The sequence below is a fragment of the Antechinus flavipes genome, chromosome 4 (genome assembly GCF_016432865.1).
Source record: "Antechinus flavipes isolate AdamAnt ecotype Samford, QLD, Australia chromosome 4, AdamAnt_v2, whole genome shotgun sequence".
Classification (NCBI taxonomy): Eukaryota; Metazoa; Chordata; class Mammalia; order Dasyuromorphia; family Dasyuridae; genus Antechinus; species Antechinus flavipes.
This window is the reverse complement of record NC_067401.1, coordinates 95,783,018-95,807,530: the sequence shown is the minus strand read 5'-3', so window position 1 is coordinate 95,807,530 and position 24,513 is coordinate 95,783,018. Positions and strand designations below refer to the sequence as shown.

Here is a 24,513-nt window from a genome sequence, read left to right as displayed (position 1 = left end):
TTAAAAAAAAAAGCAAAGGAAAATAAAACAAAATATAACATTGTCATGTGCCCAACAGAACATCAGGGAGCACTTCACACAGGTCAATTGCTGGCCTGGGCTCTTTCTTCAAATCTACTTAGATTGTACTAGGAAGACCCCTGTTCTGCTTCAAATCTTCTTGATTTTTCACCAATCTATGTTAGCCCCGAGGCATAAATTTGTTCTGTTTATGGAGGAAATCTGGACTTTGAAATTTGCTAACTTACTCTGCCATCTTCCCAGAATCTTTCATCCCGACTTCAGCCAGATATTGACCATGTGATTATTGGCAAAGTTAGAGACTCTCCCAAGTATTGTGAGATTTTCTAAGACTATGAAAGCAGATATAGACCTATATCATTAGAGGATATTTCCTCATTGAGCATTTCTGTAAGAAATCAATGAAATCATAGGTCTTTTCCCTCTCCTGAATTTCATCTCATTAGATTCTACATATTGAGAGCTTTCTGAATTATTATTTCTCCCAGTTTTGTGCAGTCTCCAAGTTTATTAATGGCACCATATACATACTGATAAAAACTATTGATTAAAAATTACTAGTGACCTCCCTCCAGATCGACACTAACTTAGGTGTAGTCATTTTACCAGTGCCACAAGCACCTACCTGCAAGGTCATTCAGTCCATAAAGTTAGCATCTTACTTTTTATTTTGCTCTGATCTAACATCTTTTAACTTTCTGCTGAAGGAAGGAAATATGGTTAGTTTAGCATAAATTTAGTGATTATTGGTTTCCTTTCTAAATGTTCACTATCATCTCTTTAATATAACATTCTAGAATTTTACCAGGAATCAGTCAGACTCACTAGCCTATGGTTTACATATTTTTATTTCTTTCTGAAAACTGGAACAGCATTCTTTTTTTCCTTTTCTAGTTCTGAGATTCCTCTTCCTTACCTAAGATCAATGATAGTCACTAAGCACTTGAAACTGTCACTTTTTAGTTTCCTGGGATGTGGTTCATTTAGCCTAGCAACGAAATTATTATGGGCATACTTCCTCATTTTTATCTTGAATCCTTACAAGCCATTTTTATTGTCCTTTCCAGCTCAAAATGCTCTTTTCAGAGAAAGAACAGAACATGAAGTTAATAATTGAGTAGTTATACTTTTCTCCAACTATGGTTATCCTTGCCTTCTCCTTTCTTCTGTTTTCCCTCCAACATAGGCTTTTAAAACTTTACTGTCCTCAATGAATCCTTTTAGTACTACTAATACTATTCTGTGACATGTTCATATTCATCATTCCTTACTTCTGTCTCCTTAACAATATATCAAAGGATTGTCTATAATTAAGTCCATCCTATAAACCCTTTTAATCATAATTTGCATCCATCTAAGGTAGTATTAATAGAAACAACCATTAATTCTGATATTTCTAGCATTAGTGTTTAAAACATGTGAAAATCATTGCATGTACAATTATACTCATGCAGATGTTATTTCAGTGATTTCAAAGTTCTCTCCAAAAAAAGACATATTAAAATTCATGTTATACAACTCTTGTCCATGTCTTTTTCACAAATGCAGAGATGAGGGAAGCTGCCTCATTTTTAGGAGAATGCTCACTCATGGAACAAACTGGCTAGCAGCCTGCCATTCACGTGACCAGCCTGTCTCTTCTTCCATCTCCTTGATGATATCTTTTAGTTGGAATTTTTCATTGCTTAGCTGTTATAGTTAGCTGTATTCTCCATAAAATCCTCCCCTGATGCCTCCTTAGAACACAGAGGTGATTCCGGATGGCAATGCTAATAAGTGTGGCAGATTTTACTATGTTGAAAAAGCTTTGACTTCAAATGACCCCAGCAAGAGACTGAGTCCACTTTCTATGGAGCAGGTCTGTTAAGAGAAAAACTCATCCCTATGAGCCTAACTCCTTGATAAGAAACTTTTTTTTTTTTTGCTCTGGCAGCTGTTGTATATGAATAATCTAAAGTTCAAGTTGAGTTTTACTCCTGGAAATATAAGATGGAAGTCTAGTTACCATGGCAGAATGTAGTACATTAGAAAAGAAAAGGCTAATTTTTTATTCTAAAATAAAGATCACATTTATTATCACAAGTTGCATAAAAACACAGACAGCTTTTACAAAAATGATTTTGATAGAAAAATATTTGAGTTTAAGTACATTGTGATATTGCAGGAAAACCACACACTATTGCTGTGCCTCCAGCTAAAGCTTCAAAGAAACTAAACATTTCATAATCAAGATATCCATTATTTACCATAATCCGTCTTTGGAAGTTCATTGTTTTTTAAACAAGCCAAATCATTTACTCATTCAAGTTAAATTCCAGGGCTGTATAATCCCTTGGTGTCATTGATATAGCACGTTAGTGAATAGTAGAATCAGAGCTGAACAGGATCTTAGTGATCATCTAGTCCAGCCCCCTCATTTTACAGATGAGGAAACTGAGGCCCAGAGAAGAAATAATTTGCCCAGAAGAACAGGATCTAGAACCCAGGTCTCCTGATTTTCTAGCAAATGTTCTTTTCCTTCTGTTAGCTGGACATGAAAAAACAAACTAAAAGATGCTAATGATTTTAGACATTCCTTCCTCTGTGCTGAGAATTATACCAGTTGGGAACAGTTTAAAATAGTTAATCAATGGAACAGAATGAAAACTCATTATCAAAGGTCACTTAGGTCAAAACGTTGGCTCAATGCGTCCTGTGTACCCCACTAATTGTACTAAAGATTATGGAGCAATAACATGATGGTTCACATGACAGATGACCTTTTCACCATTAATCAATTATTTCAGTAATCTAATACAACTAAAGAACATACAGACATCAAGCCAACTTGGTGCTCAAAAGTTAAAAAAAAAACACGTGCTTACATTACTGTTACTTTAAGAACAGTCTCCTGGTTTTTGTCTTATAATAAATAAGAACAGCTGGTTTTATATTTAGCTGTCAGTTTTAAAGGAAATAATTTCTTTTCTTCTATTTGATAGAGTCCATGACAATTCAAAAGGTGAAAGGCTTGCTCTCCCGTCTACTCAAAGTTCCAGGATCAGAACTCAGACTGTCTTATGAAAGCCCTAAAGTAAGTAGATTCAATAAGACCTATAATCAAATTTTGTCCTTCATTATAGATAACAACATATTTGATCAAAGGACATTATTTAGGACTCTGAAGGCAACTGACTTGTAGTGGTATGAAAAGAGTAGTACATTTAGCAGATTTATCACATACCTTTTTAAAATTTTTTTTTTCAATTTTAGATGGAAGGCAGAGAATTTGAACTAGAGAATGACCAACAGCCATTACAGTTTTACTCTGTTGAAAATGGTGACTCTATATTAGTACGGTGGTAAAAATTCACTTGTGACTCTTCATGGTGAGAAACCAAGAACTCATGGATGTAAAGTATTTTCAAACCACATTTCAGTGGAAGAAAAAGATTGTTTCTAGCATTTGTATGATAGCTCTAATAAATACTTGGTGTCTATTTACTGGCTTTTGTTTGTATATTTATTTTTGTATACTTTATACTTATTTCTTCATAGTACAACTTTACATAGAAAAGCTAGATGTTAAGACTATTTTGACTAATGATGTTTGAAAAAATTACTGCCTACAAGAATTCTGCACTTTCCTCTAAGATCTCGCTACGATTATGTACTGATACCTTGTGATTATGATTTACAACTAAGGAAAAGGCCACTTAAAATAGGGAGGCACATATTCCACTATTTTGCTCATTAAATCAATTCTGTTATATCCCTTCTGTTGCATTATTTTTAGGGCATTGAAAAAAAGTGTCATGCTTTTTTATTTGGGTTTGAGCCTAGACATTAAGTTGAGAAAGTGTCATTTCCACGAAACTTCATGGAATTTCATGACTGAAATTCATCTTTAGATAATTGCCTCAATTTTAGGTGAATATTAGGCCCGAGGTAAGCCATGATGATATAAATACTCCCAGGAAATAGAAAAGTGAGGTTAAATCTTTAGAAAATTACTTCCCCATTATCACCAAAACCCTGAGGAGTACTTTATTTTTGACTGATATAGATTTTTCCTAAATAGGGATACTTCATAGCCCTTAACAACAGAAGCTGACGGAAAATTAGCACCCAGTACTATATGCCTGTTGAAATATATAGGCTACAAACTTGGGTACCTACTAATATAACAGACATACCTTTAAAAACAAGGGTCTAAAACTGGGCAAACTACCTGCTAGATCTGTATTCCCTGTTCAGTAACCACAAGGGATGACTACCAGCACTTCATTCCCAGAGCAGGCAAGCTAATTTCCCTACCGAGAAACAGACTGTTTCCCTAGAACTCCCACTTGGATTGCTGCTTTAGCAGTTACAATTGATTTCAGCAATTAACTGAGTCACAACCCTAAGTGATGAACAGATTATCTATTAAACTGTAAGTAATCAAGTTTTTTTTTTTTAAAAGGACTTTTCCTCTTTTATAATATGTTATTTTCAAAACTGCTTAGACATAAAAAAGTTACTTTTTCAGCATAAGCTAATTTTAAAAGGGGAACTTCTATGCAAATATCAAGAAATATTCCATCAATTTTAGGTGAAAGCACCAGCATAATGCCCCTTGAAAGAATCTGGTTCCGCAGCATAACCTTGAATTTTCCTTGTACACTTTCACATTTTCTTCACTCCAGGTCTTCAGACTACTAGGTTTAAAGGATTATCATCTTGTCTCACACTCACAAGGATCCCCACATGCTTCCTTCAATCTCCACAGTTCTGTGAGTTCTTGTGGAGAATACTGAGGGGAAGAGAGCATCCCAGTTTCACAAGTCTTCTCACACAACCAAAGACTATCCTGTTTGTGGAAACAAAGATATAGTTTCAAAAGGGCGCTATAACATACTCAATGAAACACAGCAGAAGTTTCAATTTTATTTTAAGAGTAGATGGGAATGCATATTTGCTAAATGGGTAGAATCGTCAGAAAATGTAAAAGGGATAAAATAAGACCAAAAGGGGGAAAATAGGACCAGAGACAATCAAGATGTGATAAGTTTAAGAGGCAGTGATGATGTGACTGTGGAGGAAAACTTGGAAACTAAAAATTGGGAGATGGGATAATTATTAATTCTCATACTAAATAAAATGAAATCTGAATATTGTCTTTTTTGTGCAGTCTATCTAATTTGAGAAAAATCAAGTGTCAAAAAAAATTTGTACTCTGAATCAACAGATGCAGAACTAGAATTCAGGAGACTAAGGTGTTATCTACATAAAGATATCTCCATGGCTGTTAACAGGGGAGAAGTTATCCTTAAATTACAGGAGAGGAAAGCAATACTCAGAGGTTCAGAGAACTGCCCATGACAGATAGATAGGAAGCACTTGTGGTCCCTCATATTTGCTCACCTGGAATCTCTTAGGTCCTATAGCTGCCATCCAAATGCCCATGCTCACATCTTCACCCTACAACCCCACAAACATTAAATACAAATTTTTTTTAAAGGACAAGGTTCATATTTTGTGGAAATTTGAAGTCAAAACATGTGATAAATGTTCTTTTGAAGTGTTTGTTTTACTTCACTTCCAATTTCCACCTCTTTGGTATAAAATCCTAAATCTTATTATAGAATGGATAGGAACATTAGTATTCATACATTTAAAAGTATAAAGAAGAGTGTAATGACTCTTAAAATTGCACAACAGTGGCCTTGAGAATAAAGTAAAAAATATATACATATTTTTTTTTACTATATTGAGCAGTCAGTTACAATGTCAAAACCAGAAACAAATAAACGCCCTTTTAAATAATCTTTCCAAGGAACAGTGAACTTGAAATCTGATATTCTATTGGGAATACATTTGTAAATAGAAGCTAAAAATATAAATATTTAGATTTAGGAAAGATTTAAGTAAATTCATGGGTACTTTAAAGAAATACCAGGATTATTATAGGGAAATTAAGTGAGGTTAGGAAATACTAAGGTCATTCTCACTAAAAAAAGATGAATACCATTAATTTTACATTTATATAGAGCTTTACTCAGTGTATTTACAATTGACTTTGGGTTATAAATTGGCAGGATTAATTAAGTGTTCTGACTTCTGATGCAGTATTCACCTCTTAGTGCCACTGCCAAGAGCATTAGACTACCGTGGATAAAACTCAGTTTAAACCATTCTTAAATTTATCATGATCTTGACTAACAAATTCTGGCTTACCTGATATGTCTTCAGTCTTTCTGAATTGCTTGCTAGCCAGTGTACAATATCTTTGGAAATAACATAACCCGACCCACATGCAAAGGCAGGATAAGCAGGACTGGGGTACTCTAATTCTTGCCACTTTCCTGTCCGGTCAACGGCCCAATTCAATCTGAAGCTTAGACCAAAATAACCATGTCAATTTTTTGTGCTTGCTGGATAGACAAATACTTATCACATTTCTCTCTCCATTTAATACCACGATCCCCAAACTACTACGGATAAAGACAAAAGGATGAGAAAATTCTCTTTAGTATAAATAAACCAAATCATAATTAAGTAGCCAACTCTTTGAGAAGAAATACTGTTATATTTTCTTTGTTCCTCTTTTTCTACTCTTCATAATCACCTTCTTATACACAGATAGGTCATTTAATAAAAGGTCAAACACTGAATTTCATATATGCAATACTATTAAATTTTTCCAAATGATTTTTAAGAGGTATCTTTTGATATAAGAATGGAGGGGGAGGTGAAGAGGGAGGAGAAAGTTAAAAGATTCCCTTGTATGCTAACTTCCCCAGTCTAGTAACCTGAAATTGACATCTGGAGAGGTGTTAGTTATGTCCATTAACAAAATGAATTTGTCCAAAACTACTTTTCTCTTACCACCAGGCAGTAAAATATAGAAGCCTATTATGTTTTTTTTTTCTTAAATTATCATTAGGAAACCAATAAGAAAATTAAATTTCACAATCATATTTTCTTGTGAAAATAACAAATATTTCACTCCAGAGTAATTACATCCAATTAGATGGAAATTGTTTTACTTACTTTCCCCACCAAGAATTTGGTCTGTCCAGGTTTTTGTGGGCAATCCTATTAAACACAGCTTCTAAATCTATGTAACAGTCATCATCTGTTTTCAGCAACAAATCAAAACTAGTTGTGTCAACGGTCCTGGTGCCAAAACACATGAACACACATTAAAATCAGTGACAATCTGTATGGAATACAGTAATAATAAAATATAATAAGAATAAAACAAAGAAGGCCCGATGCAGACTTAATTACTTCTTAATCATTTTATATTGAAATAGCTTAGGTTTCTTGAAGTCTCAATCTTATTAAGAGAATGATAAGAAGCAAGAGGCTGAATTAAAAATTAGATATGACCACGAATTTAAAAAAAAAATTTAGTTCGTTGAGGGTTGAGATAATTTCATGTTGGGTATTTGTATCCCCAATTCTTAGAATAGTGCCTGGTACGTAATGAATAAATAAATGTTACCGCATTCATTAATTCCTTTATAAGATTAAAAAAAAAATCAGTAAAGTTCTACCTGCTGAAAGATGGTTGGATTAATTATATCAGTTCTATCCCAAATTTATAAAGTTATACTAATGCTAGTGATTGCAAACTTACTATTGATATCTACAATGTATAAGGGTAAAGAATAAAGAAATATGACCTATAAAACTGACTCAAAAATGTAGTTAAGTACTCAATTAGCAGTTAATGTAAAGGATTTCTTATATAAATACAAATAAGATTCAAATTTTGTAGTATCTGAAAAGCCTTTAAAATGTCATTTTAAGTCAATCTTCCAAGAAAAGCCAAATCCCTTTCAAAGTTTTATGTTGATTTTGACTTATACATTTATAATATTTAATTTAAAAAAATTAAGTTCTCAATAATATATTTTAAAATCTACATTGTACTTTTTTATTCCCAAAATACTTTAGCTAAGGAGAGAGCATGGGCCCTGAAGTCAGGAGGACTCGAGTTCAAATTCAGCCTCAGACACCATGTGTCTTAGCTGTGTGAACCTGGACAAGTCACTTAACCCCAAATGCCTCAGCAAAACAAAAACAAAAAAATACTTTAATTATTCTTCAAATCATGAATCTTCAAAAAGCAATTATCATAGTTAATGGCGCCTGCAAATTCAAATATCTGATAGTTGCTATTTGCACGAAGAGTAAGACCTAATACAAAGCGAAAAACTCAATTGCTGGGTCTTGCAACTGCCAAACTTTGGATACAGCCATGTTTTCCACACTTATTCATACCTTGTGGTAACTCTAAAAATTACATTCTATTGTCCTTACTCTACAGTATCTTAGACACCTAAATCTGTAATCATCTTTGACTAATAAACCATATCTTATACAAAATTTGTGTTTGTCTCAAGTGCTTTTGTACTCTGAAATCAGACAGTGTCTGAAGTGCTGTGAAATGGGAAAGTTAAGGGAAGAGAAGGGGAGAAATTTGGGACTCAATGAGGAGAAAAGGAATAGAATTTTAGAATTAGCGGTTTAGGCACTTAAAGTGTTGATTGGGATCTAAATGTCAATCACAGGTCCATACACATATAATCATATATCACATTGATACATATGGAATGAATAACATATGTATTTGTCCCAACAGTTATAATATTAGAATAAACATCAGCTGACTTAAGAAATCCTAAGCATGGGTAAAGAATACTTAATCTAAATTTGGAATATTTTAATGTTGAAAGGATAAAGAATTTAAATAGCTCATGACAGTAAAGACAAATAGATCCTCTGGCTTTAAATTTAGTGCCTCTCCCCTTCCCCTCCTCCCCCCCAATAAGAAAGCAGGGAAATACAAAGAAATAAAGACAAACACACCCTGGGGCAAATTTTGGATTGTGAGTACCAAAATAATTTACTGTTTTTAGGCAGATATATTAACAATTAAAATATGACTCCTTTTAACCTCAATGATTTTCACTAAAGGGGTACAACTCTTATTTGCCTGGTTGGTCATTATACTTAGTGACTTATTTGTGTTGGTGAGAATCTCTTCAAAACTATATTAACTTTTGTTTTCACTGATCTGCCAGCTTGAGTAATTAAAAGTATTCTAGAATGTTAATTCTTAACAAAAACCGAGGCAAAATTGGTTTGTATATGAGATGTCAAGGATGTTACTCTCTGTGAATAGGTAAAATTTTTCTACACAACAAAACAAGTCAGATAAAACCCAACCACAAAATATTTTATAACCTACCACCTATAGAAGTTCAGTAATTTTGCAGGAACATTTCGGTAGGTGTCAACAATGTCCACAAAAACAATGTCATCAAAGGTGCTGCTCTCTTTCTTCAATAAGGCATCCTCCTCATGGAGGTTATTGATGTGATCAATAAACCTTTTTGGGCGAGTTTGAAGGTTTTGTAAAAGTGTGTCACCTTCTGAAAAGGAGGAGTAACAAAAGTACAAGAGACTTACTACAAAAGCTAATGTATTAAAAAAAAAATAACTTACTAAACAGCAATATGGCTCATTTATAATACAGTATTATAATTTAAGTGCTAGCATTCATTAAGTTCCTATGTGCCATTGTGCTGAGCTCATTTAGTATTTCATCTGATTCTTATAAGCATCCTGCAAAAATAGGTGCTATTATGACCACTATTTTATAGTTGAGAAAATTGTGGCAAAGAGAGGTTAAGTAACTAGTAAGTGTCTGAGGTCAATTTTGAACTCAGGTTCTCTAAAATTATAGTTGTATTATTTAGCTTGAACTCTTCCTAACTTCAAGTCCAGCCACCAACTTAGAAGGTTTATCCAATCCAAGGTAATATTATATGATCCAACTATGAGCATTTATTGTCTAATTATTTGTTTCCCTTATTTCAGTAGTGTTTTGTAATTGCATTTATGTAATTCCTACATGTATATTGCTAGGTTAACTCTCAAAATTTTATATATTTCGTAAGCTTTTTTTTGGCAATGAAATTATTGTAATTTTCCTGTTTTTTAATTGGTATTTTTAAAAAATGTTGATGATTTTTATAAATTAATTTTGTAGCTTGCTCCCTTGCTACAGCTATTGTCTTAATTAGTTTCTTTGCTGATTTTCAGGAGAAACATAGTCCCTTAAGACTAAGAAGCCACAAACTTACTTTCATTAAATCTGTTGCTCATATGTACAACTTTTCATGGTGGAAAAAAGTGTAAATGTCAATAACAATCAAATGCATTTCATTAGACTGTTCCCAGGAAACTGATGGTGAATAATTTTGTGAACCAAACAGCTTTTTCCCATTTAGAATAATTATAATGTTAGATATTATGCTTCCTTAAAGTAATAATTCTCTCACAGTGTTCTATGGAATTCAAATGTTCCATAGGAAAAGAATGGGAACAAGAAGATTACATGTAAGAAATTTTGATGGTAGCAATTATATCCTGAGTATAGGGAGAAAGAAGGCTCTTTTCTGAATTTGAGAAAAGAAGAAGCAAAAGTTAAGATGGGGCAATCAGGGATAGGATAGCAATGATCTGATAAATCTGGGTACATATGTTATGTTAGGTGAGCAGTGAGTATCTTGCCATGGCTGTGAATAAGAAGTGCCACAAAAGATAATAAAGCAAGACAGGGTAGGATAATGATTATTGGTCAGGCAAAAGTCTTGTCATAAGCCATAGACCTGATTGTAGCCCAACTTGGCAGACATGACTTACAATGAAAAGATAGGACTAGAAAGCAGCTTTCCTGAGAATGTCAGCAGCAGCCAAAAGTTGCTGGCAAGACAGAGATAGACAGTGTTGGATTAACCCTTCTCCTGTTCCTTAAGTAAAGTGCTGAGTTCTGGGCAGAACAACTGCTGTTCCAAAAACTGCAAATCCTAAGCACAAAAAGACTATATATATATATCTTTAAACTACAGAAGCTCATAGAGCATTGTTTTTTCATTTAGAAAATAAAATCAATTCCCTCTATTTTCTTTCAAATTTTTCTATTCTCTTTTTATCCTGTGGGTTTTCTATACCCATGGATCAGTGTTTTTTGGATTGAATCAATATAATTCAAGGCCAGATGTCCTGTTGCAAAAATATTTTTGGGAAAATGACAAAGCAAAGCAAATCCAGTAGACTACTGTTACGTTAGTAAAACAAAATTTAATATGGACTTCAGTGGTTTTTCTATCACCACTAAATAAGCTGGTGTTTTCATCACCTTAATGCCAGAGTTATTTTACACTTTAAAAGAAAAATATCCTCAGTGAGTAAAACATAACTAAAACAATTTTCTTATACTCTATGATAACAACAGATAGTCTCTTGTATGTGCCTTAAGTCAAGGGCAAATAAGATTACAAAGTCAGGCAGATCTCCCATATGAATATTCTTCTCCCCTCCAAATAAATAAAATAAAACAAAACTAAAATTGTAAAACAAAGCGATAAAATAAAGAAGAAAGCAAAAGGCTCAGAGGAGTCTGGGCAAAAGAATTTATCTTCTTGTACTTAGAGAGTAGTGAAAATGATAAATGAATCTGTTTAAATGTTTCATTCTTGTAAAGATAAAAAGATCTGGAGCTTCCATATTTCAAAAGTTAGGTGATTTGGGAGACACCTTCAGAGGTTTTCTCAACAATAATCTTAAAAGAAAGACATGAAAAGCTTTTTTTTTTTTTTTTTTTAAAATCAAAACAGGGGTATCATTTACCTCAGAAACAAAGCACGGACAGGGGAGTAGAATCCCAAGTTATTGGACTACACAAAAGACCTAATACTTGAACAGTATTTTTTTTTCTATCTACGTGTCCCTTCAGTGACAAGTGCTTTAAGAAAAATTTTTAACTTCCTTACAGTTTTATTCCAAAGCTGATACAGCCAATCTCTTCTGCATGATCTAAGTAAAATCCTTCTCATCAATGTCATCTATTGGAAGGAACACTGGGCTGGGATTATGGGCCCAAATTTTAGATCCAGCTTTATTATGTAACAGGTGTAATATAATACATGGGGAAATTTTTTTAACCAATTCACTTCTGTTAACACTGATTTTTGCTTCAATCTATTTCCCCCTAGGAAACTAGGGAAATAACATGAGAAGCTTTGAGAATAAAAGCAGAACTTCTCTTTAAGAACTTATCAGAGCTGTGTGACCTTGGGCAAGTCACTTAACCCCAATTGCCTCAGCAAAAAAATCAAAAAAAAAAAAACCTCAAAAACCCAACTTATCAGGCAGGTCTGCATATGCCATGCTTCATTTCATATTGTCCAAAACAATTAATATAAAAGCTTGGTAGCATGAAAGGCCTCCCCAACATAGGCATTATTCTAAACCTGACAATAGCAGTAAACTATACTAAAACCCTAGAAGTCTCTCTCTCTCTTCTTTTATAGTCACTGGCAAAACAGACACTTCTACTCCAAGAACCCTTCAGAAGGGATTGTACTGATTGACTGGAAGGGATTTATGCTGCATTTGTTTTTCAGATTTTGAAAACTGTGCTATCACCAAGCAGTCCTTGCTCCTTCAGTCGCTTTCAGTTATGAATATATTGGCAGTATTATTTCATTCTTGACCATGACTGAGAGAATACAGGTGAATAAATACTAATCTCAAAAATTTCCTTTAAATAATTACTTAAAGAAAAACTTTCAAGCTAATATTCTAAGCCGCTGAGCTCTTAAAGGACGTTTCTGAAATTTATAATCTGCATTACAGGAAGAAGAGAAAAAGACTCAAAGAAAAATGTAAACATAGGAACTTACTAAACCTCACTGTTTCACTGGCCTAATCCAAGTGCAGAGGATAGGATGACCCAAGTCCTCTAAAAGCAAAGAAGAGCAAATTCCATTTTGTCTTTCCAACAACCAGCACAGGAGACACTCAACAAAAATGTTCTATCTCATCTCTGCTGAAAAGAGGCCAGTGGTAAGAATGTATCATTCCCAAAAAGCTTCTCACTTATCTTTAAAAACTGCTTTTTGGCCTCATTTGTAAAATATATAGAAAACGGACTCAAATTTATAAGAATACAAAGCCATTTTCTAATTGACAAATGGTCAAAGGATATGAACAATTTTCAGATGAAGAAATTAAAGCCATTTCCAGTTGTATGAAAAAATGCTCTAAATCAATGTTGATCAGAGAAATGCAAGTTGAGACAACTCTGAGGCACCACTGTACATCTGTGAGACTGACTGACAGGAAAAAATAATGATGAATGTTGGAGGGGTTGTGGGAAAACTGGGACACTGATACATTGTTAGTGGAACTATGAATGGATCCAACCATTCTGGAGTACAATTTGGAACTGTGCTCAAAGTTATCAAACTGTGCATACGCTTTGATCCAGCAGTGTGACTACTGGGCTTATATCCCAGAGATCTTAAAGGAGGGAAAGGGACCCACATAGAAAAAAATGTTTGTGGCAGCCCTGTTTATAATGGCAAGAAACTGGAAATTGAGTGGATGCCCATCAGTTGGAGAATTGCTGAATAAGTTATGGTATGTGAATGTTACAGAATATTATTGTTGTGAAAGAAACGATCAGGAGGATGATTTTAGAGAGGCCTGGAGAGACATGAACTGATACTAAGTGAAATGAGCAGAACCAGGAGATTATTATACATGGCAACAAGAAGAGTATATGACAATCAAGTCTGATGGACATGGCTCTTTTCAACAATGAGATGATTCAGGCCAAATCCAATGATTTTATGAAGAGAGCCATCTACACCCAGAAAGAGAGAGATCTATGGGAACTGAATGTGGATCACAATGTAACATTTCACTCTTTTTGTTGTTTGCCTTCATTTTATTTTATTTCTCATTTGTTTTTCTTTTTTGAGCTGATTTTTCTTGTGTGGCATGATAGATATGGAAATATGTATAGAAGAATTGCTACCTAGGGAAGGGGGGTGGAGGAAAAGGAGTGAAAAATCTGGAACACAGGATTTTTGCAAGGGTGAATGGTGAAAACTATCTTGGTATTATTTTGAAAATAAAAAGCTATTATTAATGGAGAAGAGGATGGGAGGGAGGGGGGAAGAGAAGGACAAAAGGGAGAAAAGAAGGGGGAAAAGGAAGGAGTGGGGGAAGAGAGAGAAAACCCTGCTTTTTAATTCTAGATTGGTAAGAGTTAGGCCCAAGAAATTCCATAGGCTTTTTCATTCATTTGCCTATAAACTTACCCTGAATTGTATAAATAAAGCCTCCTGCTACTCCCTCTACACCTTCCATGAATTCATAAGGCAATGCTCCTTCACTAGCCTAGAAAAAGAAATGAAGGCAAGAATAAAATATTCACCATATTTCATTATAATAATCATCCACATTTTCAAAATATTTGGCAAAAACCAGAATACTTCAGAGCAAATATTCTTTTAAGTTCACAAAGCACTAAGATGAATTAATATCACTACAATTATACTGTTCTCTCATGTTTCTTCATCTAATTAGAATATAATACCTCAGGCATCCTAAAACTCCTAGGTCCCCCGGGCTACCTTATATAGTCATGTTGTCTTGTTTTTGCTATGGCCAAAGTCCAAAACAGAACATCATTTTAACTTCCACTCCTCAACATCTTTTTTGTTTTCAGTAACTCAGACTTGAAAATGAAACATTTTCATATTCAGGCTGTCTTCTAAACAGTCAATTTCAATGTAGTTTAAACATACTTTTATTAAGTGCAGTCATTAACATGATACTGCAAGAAGAACAGTGAGTAAATAGCTCTCAGAAGTTCTCTCCACAGAGTACATATATAATGCAACTATCCTTAACATTTGGTTTTAACTACTCTACACCTGTCCAATGCCATGATTCACTCTGAACTGTCATTTCATACCAATATAGGCTCTGCTGATGCTATTTCCAGAAACAGGTCTTCTTGTCTAAGACTACTTCCCTCTGTCAGTACTGTACTTCTACTCACCTAATCTCAGCCTGCCACACTGCTATCCTTATAGCCATCCATCTTTCAAATAGATTTTTTTGTGTAAGCACTGCTGCCAGGAATAATACCTGTAAGCTGGCCATCTGCAAAGTTCAGTGGAATTGATGGTACTCTTGACTTATCACAAAAATGCTAACTGTTTGCTGAAGGAATGTCTTAACAAGATTGATGTTAAGAGATTCAAATTTTGTAGCTACAAAAATAGCTGAATTCACTGACTATACAAAAAACTTATAACTCTGTCTAGCTGTGGCCAGACTATTCTTGACAGGTCACACTGACTCTAGACTCTAAATAATCTCTTCAATTACTGATGGAATTTTGGAAAAATGCCCAGCCAAGGTAGCAGAATTCTGGGATATATAGTATACATTTTTGGGGAAAGGGAGATTTTCCCTGAAATAAGGAACTCGTTTCAAATTCTATTTCTGATACTTACTAGCTGTATGACTTTGAGCAAGACAACTTCTAAGTGCATCTAGAAAACTTTTAGGACCATTAAATGTCTTTCCTTTGGCTAAATCATAGATCATCTGGGGCACCTGCAAATTTTAAGCTTTCTTGATTTATTATTTATTCCCTAAAATTCTATACTTACTAAGATTAAAGAAACAAAATGGAAGTTTTTAATTTACTGAATTTGTCAAAGTTCTGAATCTCAAATTCCTTTAGTAACATTTAAAGCACACACACAGGGTCTTCATTTTAGACTTTTCTTTCAAGTGGTATTTTAAATGAAATATAACCAGCCTGATAACACAAAAAAATGAAGATTCTGGACAGCAATGAGAAAGGGTTCATAAAGAATTCTCACCTGAAAAACTTTGGGAAAAAGAGACATTTTCCATTCAAGCAATTCACTACTACAAAAACATTTTATACTAAGGTAATCTATTCATTATATTTGCATTTACAATGTGTAACAGTGAGGTTTTTAGCTTTTCAGGTCTTTATGCTATAGTGATACCTAAATATATATCTATTATCAAATATATACTAACCTAGACTACTACTTCCTAGTGAAAGGATTTGGGCAAAAAGGAAAATGAATAATCAGTCAGTATGATAACTTGTAGCATTTTTAAAAAAATTTTGCCATGCAAATCTAGAAAGTATGACTTACTGTAATGATTCTGAGAACTCCCCCTCCATCGTTCACAGTTACTTTGTGAAGATTCCTAGAAACAAGGCCTTGAAGATCCTGGCTCTCCCATACAATTGTGCCTTCAAAGCTCTGGGTTTTTTTTAAAGAAAAAATAAACCTCTAAATTAAATTTCACAAAGAAAATAATATTCTACAAAGAATAATCTAGGTTTCAACAAATTAAATGAAATACTTTGGGAAAGATAATGTACAGCATAAGTTTTCTCATGCATCCAAGTTGTAAAATGTTTTTTCTTTTACTTTAACCACATTACATTTAAATTTTCCAAACATATGCTAGATATATTTACCTTCTGAAAGAGGATATTGAGCAATACCTCTTTCAAATGATGAAGGATTATGAAAATCAATTATATTTTTAAGGGATGATGTCTACTTCCTTGAGGCCATTTATCAAGAAGTTTCTTCATCTTCCAGCACTCAAGCACCTCATCTAGTCCTTCCATCTGCACCCTTGATTCCAGTCCCTCCCAGACTTCTCTCACAGCCATCCCCAGTCACTTTCTATGTGTTCTTTCTAATGTTCTCTCAAGAGTTACCAATCATCTATTAATTGCTCCATCAAATAGTGTTTTCTCAGTTGTTATGCTTCTTGACCTCAGAAGTATCTGACATTGATGATCACCTCTGATGGATGCTCTCTTTACTAGGTTTTCATGACACTTCACTTTTTTAGTTGTACTGTTCTTGTCAGAGCCCTAGTTCTTTACCCATGTATCCTAAATCTCTGTCCTCTTCTTTTTTGGGGGTGGAGGGGCAGGGAGAGAAGGGAAGGCTCTTAGGAGTTCAGTAATCACTATATTCATGACCAATTCAAATGGAATTGATTCAGTTTCCTAGCCTGGCACTGGTACACTGTACACTGTCCAGGTTTCACAGACATAGAACAATGAGATCAGCACAATGGCACTGCAGACCTTCAGTCTGGTATCCAGGCCAATAAATACTTCTTCTCACCCACTTTTCTCTAGAGCCTCCCAAACACTGAGCCAGTTCTGGCAATGTCTGTGTCAATCTCATTATCAATGTGGACATCCTTGGAAAGTACACTGCCAAGGTAAGAGAACTTATCCACAGCACTCACATTTTCCATTTACTGTAACTGATGATTGCACATACAGATGGTGTGGTGCTGGCTGTTGGAGAACCTATGTTTCCTTATGTTAATTGTTAAGCCAAAATTAGTACCAGCAGCAGAGAACTGATTCATACTTTGCTGTGCCTCACCTTTGGAGGTTACACTGAGTGCATAATCATCTGCAAACAAAAAAATCATGCACCTACACACTCCTTCCACTCTGGTTTTGGTTTGCAGCCTTTTCAAGTTGAAGAATTTACCATCAGTGCAGTAGCTGACCTTGATGCCATTTTTGTCCTCATTGTAGGCGTTTGACAACATGGCTGAAAACATCGTATTAAAAGGCATGAGAGTAAGTATACAGCCTTGTTTTACTCTATTGGTGACTGGGAAAGTGGAGAACATTGTTCCAATGTCCAGAACTTGGGGAAGCATGCCATCATAAAACTGACATACAAACATAAGCGAGTGCAAGGGATAATGTTGTAAAAAATTACCCTGGCATGGATTCTGTCAATATAAAGTTATTATTAAATAAAATAAAATTTAAATTTAAAAAAAACTGACATACAAGACTGCCAAACTTTTATGGGCAACCAAATTTTGATATAATTTTCTATAAGCCCTCACGACTGACAGTATCAAAGATCTGAAGATGATCAGATCTACAAATGTGTTACAGGCCTCTGTTCTGCTTGTGACTTTTCTCCTGGAGTTGTCAGGTAGCAAACACCATATAGACTGTTCCTTGGCCTCTTCTGAAGTAATACTGGACCTTAAGTAAATGTCTTTCTAGATATAGGATCAGCCTATCAAGGAGAACTTTGGCCAGTAATTACTAAAAAAGAGACCCCGTTGTGATTGCTGCAGAACAATCTATTCCTTTTACCTTTTTAGAGAGAAACAATGGAGGTATTCTTGAAATCCTGGGGCATAACCATCTGTTGCCACATTACCCAAAAAATTTGTCAGCTTTTGTATGAGCAATGGATCCCCTAACCTTGTAAATCTCAGCTAGAATAGAATCAGCAACAGGGGCTTTGTCACACAAAAGAAGCCTAATAGCACATATTCAGCTAGAGAGGGATCGATTTCAACCTGAGGCAAGTGGTCAATGGCTTCAGCATTGATTGATGATGTTCTTGAAGAACACTATGGAAGTATTCAGCTCATCTCTCTAGGACCATGTCCTTATCACTAATCAATGTGTCTCTATCCTAGGAAGATTCGCAAGATCAATAAGATACCAGACAGTGAAATCCTTTCTTGAACTAAGAAATTCTTAGTTAGTAGTAAATTCTACTGAGTTGGCACAAAAAGATTTTTATGGAGAACACATACAGCAAATGCTCATGCTTCAGAAAAAGTGATACAAGGACATTCTTAAAAACTTTAAAATTGATTGCATGATATAGGAGACAATAACACAAGACTGCCCAGCTTGGTAGGTAGAGAAGGAGTTGTGCTCTATGAGCAAGGCAGAAGTTAATTAGCTCAGAAGAAATGCGAGCTGTGCAAAGTTAGAGAATCTATCCCAAATGTTCACATAGACTATTTGTGTCTGATCTGTGGCACAGCATTCTGAGCTCGTACTGATCTGCTCAGCTATAGTCTGATACATTGCAATTTGACTTTAATACAGTGATGTCATTTAGATCCTCTTAAAGAATGAAGGACAACCAATCAATCAATATTCATGATCACTAATAGGGTGTAACTAACGTAGTCTTTCCCACAGCTCTAGTATATCACCAATTGCTCTGTGAGAAGCTAAATTCAACCTGCCAAAAATGAAATGAATGAATAAAATTTTTAAAAAATACTCATTACTCTTTTCTCCCCAGTTCTCCCTTCTTCTCAAGTTTCCTATTATTGGCAAGAACACCATCCTTCTGGTCATCCAGGTTTGAAGCCTTGCTGTCAACCTCAACTCTTTACTTTTACTGCATATATCCAGTTAACTGGTTACCAAATCTCACTTTTAGCTACACAATTTCTCTCATGTATGATCCTCCTCATCTCTATTCTTACAGCCTCTGCTACCTTTCTCCACTATTTCAATAGCTTTCCAGATTGTATCCCAGCATCAAATCTCTCCTCACTCTCATCCAATCTTCAACTCAGGGCCCTAAGAGACTTTCCTAAAATGTTTGTGTGACCTCTAAACTCCATATATTACCAACTTTACGATTAAATATAAAGTTCTCTTTTGGGTATTTAAAGCTCTTCCCAAGTAGGCCTCCTATTATACTTCATTCCACTCCACAGTGCCCGAGATATAGCCACACTGGCCAACTTCCTATTCATCAGAGACAACAACACTGCATTTCTAGCTCTCGGTCTTTATCCTGGTTATGCTTCTTGCTCAGGATGCTCTTTTTGTCCTGCCTCTTAGTTTCTCTGTTTTCCTTTAAGACTCAGTTCTAGGAGCAGCTAGATGGCATAGTGGATAGAATACCAGCCCTGAAGTCAGGAGGACTTGAGTTCAAATCTGGCCTCAGACACTTAACCTTTCCTAGCTGTATGACCTTGGGAAAATCACTTAACCCCAATTGCCGCAGCAAAAAACCAAACAAAACAACAACAACAACAAAAAAAAAAAAAAAACGGGCTAAGCAGAGTGGAATACAACACGTGGACACTTGCCTACTTGTCTCTCCAAAATTCTTCCCCTATCTCCCAGTGCTAGTGTCTTTCCTCTCACATTACCTTCCATCTACTCTGGAAAGGTCCTGTATGTACCCAGTTATTTACACGTAGTCTCTTTCCATCATAATGTAAGTTCCTGAAGGCAGAAACTGTTTTGAGTTTTTGCCCCTTTTTTGGTATCCCTAGAGCTTAGCAAAGATCCACTCTGCCTCTATACTTGATCAGTGACTGATGATCTCAAAGATGGCTGAGATATTTAACACACACACACACACACACCCCACAAACTAAATAGCCCCCACACCACAAACTAAATAGCCCCCAATAGCTTCTCAATCTATTATATCTGCTTTTAATGTCAGTTGTCAGTTCTCAGCATTTCTCATCTGTTTCTCAAATCCTTAACAAAGCTAATAAAGCTGGCAAAACTGACTAGTTTAATTCTATATATAACTCTTAATCAGGAAGCTACTACTTAAGAATGATTCTGATTCTACATAGGCAGACTTGTTATTTTATAGTACTCATAGGGCTCATAGTAACTTTTTCTGGGGACAAGGAAAAGAATTAGACAAAGGATTATTTCTGGGTTTTTCTATTGCTTTTTGGATGGATGTGATTACCAAAAGTCTGACTGACAGAAGTGAGGTCTTAATTTAATACAATTTCTCTGAAAAACCTTATCTAATACTTTCAAATTAGATAATCTATATGTGATGATCAACTATGATAGACTTAGCTCGTCTCAGCAATATAGTGATCTAAGACAGTTTCAATGGATTTGGAATAGAAAAAGGCAACCACATTTAGAAAGAGACAGTGTGTATGTGTCTGTGTGTCTGCGTGTGTATGAGAGAGAGAACTATGAGGCTGAATGGAGATTGAAGCATACTATTTTCATCGGGTTTTTTGTTTGCTTTTTCTTTCTCGTGGTTTTCCCTTTTTGCTCTGATTTTTCTTTCACAACATGACTAATGTGTTTAAAATGTTCATATATTTATAACCTTTATCAGATTGTTTGCTGTCTTGTAGAGGGGAGAAGTAAGGAAGGGGGGAAGAAAAAGTCTGGAACACAGTCTTACAAAAATGAATGTAAAAACTATCTTTACATGTAACTGGGAAAATAAACACTACTGAAATATTTTTAAACTGACAAAAAGAAGTACAGGCGGGAAGAGATAATCACTATAGATTTTAACTCCTCTTCAAAAACAGATATATACAAAAATAAATATAGAAGAAGTCTAGTTGATTCAGGTGAACCAAAGCAATCTGATTTTTTAAATACTGAAATTAGTTTTGGTTTTTATGCTAAAGTAATCTGAAATTAGACTAAGCAATATTTTAAGTGGCACATGCTACAGGTTTCATTTAACTCTTTTGACTCCATCCTGAAATTTATGCCTCAGTGAGTTACACTATGAAAACATTTCAAGAGATTTGCTTACTTGACAAGCTGCACTACTGACATACTACCCTGGCAGGTTATTAAGTGAACACTCCAGGAGGGAATAAAATGATAGACAATTATATACTCCCTTCTCTTACATGGAAGAAAGTAGACTATTTGTCTCTCGGTCTTTCCATTCTCTGCTGACTCCATACATGTAAACTGCCCCGATCTATTCTTCTTCAGTGCTAATAAGTTTGATTCAGCAAAGCTCAAATTCATTCTCAAGATTCAGCATACTATAATCAAGTTTCCACAAGAAACTAAGTGGATTTGCAATAGGAAATTATTTTTAATGGCAACAGTATTACTTGGCATACCTAAGAAAAAAGTCCATTAGACTAAGACCTAAAAATTTTTTTTTTTTTTTCAAATGGATGCCCTACATTTATTACAAGGAACAGAGACAAATTCCACCAAAAAAAACTTCACAAGATTGTTATTTGGGAGTTGTTTCTAACTAAATAAATAAAATCAATGGGGGAGGAAAACACATTTTAAAAGACTTATTATATACAAAGTACTGTGCTAAGGCTGGTGAAACAAACAGAAAATTCAGACAGCCTCTGCTCTCCAGGAGCTCACTTCATAAAGGAGGGTTTCAGCTGCATGTCAGAAAAAAAATTCTTCTAGTCCTTAGGGTCAGCAGCAAAGCAGATGGTGATGCTTCTTTTTAAATGTTATTTCCACTGGGAAATTCATATCAGTTCCTGATGTTGAACTATGTGACAGGGCCAAGAACTTTGGTGGTAAGACTTTCTTTTTTGGGGTCCTCAGTAACTATGCCAACAGAAACTGCAAGGAGGCTCAATTAGCAATCTTTATGTAGTCAGACCAACTGTTTCAAACTGAGGTCAAAATCAACACCAAATAATAAAAATAAAGGAAAAAAAACATATTGGTGATTTATGTGATTACTGTAGTTCTAACCTAACATATTCAAATGAGTTGTTTATGTTGGGAAATGGAAAATGGATAAAGGTAAAGACATTGACTTTGATTTCTTCCAGAAGTTTAACCTATTTAAGGCAATTATTTAAATGAAAAAGTTGTCTCTGTGGTTGAATTGATCAAGGAATCTTCTGTGATCTGAGCATATGAATGGGAGATGCCTTCTTGAAGGAGAGCTCTTAAGATTCTCACATCTGTGTTAGGCAATTCTAATCACGGAGAAGTAGCAGGACTGGGATTTGAATGCAGATTTCCTACATGAGGGTACTCTTTCATAGGTTGAACGTCCCTCTTTCTTTTTGTCAATGCTTTTTCTAAGATCTCTCTACCTGGATATCTCACAAGAACCTCCAAATATCTAAAACAATTTGTCTTCTAACCTTAACCTGTTCTTCCTGAGTTCCTTCACTCTTTCTTCTAGAGCATAATCCACTATTTCTCTAATGATGGAAATCTCAAATTTATAAGAAATCAAGCCATTCTCCAATTGATAAATGGTCAAAGGACATGAACAGACAATTTTCAGAGGATGAAATTGAAACTATTACCACTCATATGAAAGAGTGTTCCAAATCATTATTGATCAGAGACATGCAAATTAAGACAACTCTGAGATACCACTACACACCTGTCAGATTGGCTAAGATGACAGGAAAAAATAATGATGAATGTTGGAGGGGATGCGGGAAAACTGGGACACTATTGCATTGTTGGTGGAGTTGTGAACGAATCCAACCATTCTGGAGAGCAATCTGGAATTATGCCCAAAAAATTATCAAATTGTGCATACCCTTTGATCCAGCAGTGTTTCTATTGAGCTTATATCCCAAAGAAATACTAAAGAAGGGAAAGGGACCTGTATGTGCCAAAATGTTTGTAGCAGCCCTGTTTGTAGTGGCTAGAAACTGGAAAATGAATGGATGCCCATCAATTGGAGAATGGCTGGGTAAATTGTGGTATATGAATGTTATGGAATATTATTGTTCTGTAAGAAATGACCAGCAGGATGAATACAGAGAGGACTGGCGAGACTTACATGAACTGATGCTAAGTGAAATGAGCAGAACCAGGAGATCATTATACACTTCTACAACGATATTGTATGAGGACATATTTTGATGGAAGTGGATTTCTTTGACAAAGAGACCTGAGTTTCAATTGATAAATGACGGACAAAAGCAGCTACACCCAAAGAAAGAACACTGGGAAACGAATGTGAACTATCTGCATTTTTGTTTTTCTTCCCGGGTTATTTATACCTTCTGAATCCAATTCTCCCTATGCAACAAGAGAACTGTTCGGTTCTGCAAACATATATTGTATCTAGGATATACTGCAACATATCCAACATATAAAGGACTGCTTGCCATCTAGGGGAGGGGGTGAAGGGAGGGAGGGAAAAAAAAAATCGGAACAGAAACGAGTGTCAATATAAAGTAATTATTAAATAAAAATTAAAAAAAAAAAACCTAAAAAATTAAACCAAAAAACTTTGGTTTTTAGGCTCTTGGTAAATAACTGAATAACCAAAAATGCCATCTGAAATATCAGGACTGATAGCAACTGCCAGAAGTATCACTGTTGATGTCAATAAGGGGAAGACAATTTTTGCTTATCAATAAATTCTTTTCTTCCCTTTCCTAAAGCTGGAGGAAAGAGGGATTGTAATTCTTTAACTAGTGGGTAATAAAGAACTGATACTTGCTTTCTTTCCCCTTTCCTTTATGGACAGGGTTACCAGGCACTGTCTAGTCAGTCCTAAAGGGTCTATTGCTGTACAGATTACCCTATTCCAAACCAGATAACTTCAGCTGATACAAGTGCAGTTACTTTACAAATCAGCTCAAAGGCCAAATGTCAGAGCATTTCAGAAGGTATCTGGATTGATATGAAACGGTCCTATCTGAATGCATCAAGCCATTGTCAAGCATTTATAACCCACAAAGAAAAGACCCTGACTGAAATGGAACACTACTCCAACTCTCCTCTTCTTTATTGAGCAGAATAAAATCCATGCACAAGTAAAGATCTTACTTCATATATTTACTGTTGCCTCATTATTTCTTTCTGGACAAAACTAATCCTAGACACATGAAAAATAACCCAAATTCAGTCTGTGAAGCCTTACAATGCTTGAAAAGGCAAGTCTCCCAATTTTCAGATGAAGAAATTGAAACTATTTGTAGCCACATGAAAAGGTGCTCCAAATCACTATCAATCAGAGAGATGCAAATCAAGACAACTCTGAGATACTACTATACACCTCTCAGATTGGCTAAGAT

At 35.0% G+C, this 24,513-nt stretch overlaps 2 protein-coding genes across 4 annotated transcripts in view; one reads left to right on the top strand and one right to left on the bottom strand.

Annotated features, from left to right (window-relative positions):
- The window catches only part of TBCE (tubulin folding cofactor E), an 82,645-nt gene extending 79,141 nt beyond the window's left edge, over nt 1-3,504 (top strand). The window contains exons 16-17 of one of the 2 annotated variants that reach the window (XM_051993559.1): nt 3,003-3,094; nt 3,274-3,504. In XM_051993559.1, coding sequence (XP_051849519.1) covers nt 3,003-3,094; nt 3,274-3,366 — 185 coding nt within the window. In that variant the 3' untranslated portion in view covers nt 3,367-3,504. Of the gene's footprint in view, nt 1-3,002 lie in introns of both variants that reach the window. The other variant, XM_051993558.1, reaches the window with a different exon arrangement.
- Nucleotides 3,505-3,509: 5 nt separating this feature from the next.
- B3GALNT2 (beta-1,3-N-acetylgalactosaminyltransferase 2) overlaps nt 3,510-24,513 on the bottom strand; it is a 36,438-nt gene continuing 15,434 nt past the window's right edge. Inside the window, exons 6-12 of one of the 2 annotated variants that reach the window (XM_051993560.1) lie at nt 16,062-16,172; nt 14,172-14,250; nt 9,245-9,428; nt 7,036-7,161; nt 6,220-6,379; nt 5,407-5,463; nt 3,510-4,852 (exon numbers count right to left, since the gene is read on the bottom strand). In XM_051993560.1, coding sequence (XP_051849520.1) covers nt 4,718-4,852; nt 5,407-5,463; nt 6,220-6,379; nt 7,036-7,161; nt 9,245-9,428; nt 14,172-14,250; nt 16,062-16,172 — 852 coding nt within the window. In that variant the 3' untranslated portion in view covers nt 3,510-4,717. Of the gene's footprint in view, nt 4,853-5,406; nt 5,464-6,219; nt 6,380-7,035; nt 7,162-9,244; nt 9,429-14,171; nt 14,251-16,061; nt 16,173-24,513 lie in introns of those variants that run through there. The other variant, XM_051993561.1, reaches the window with a different exon arrangement.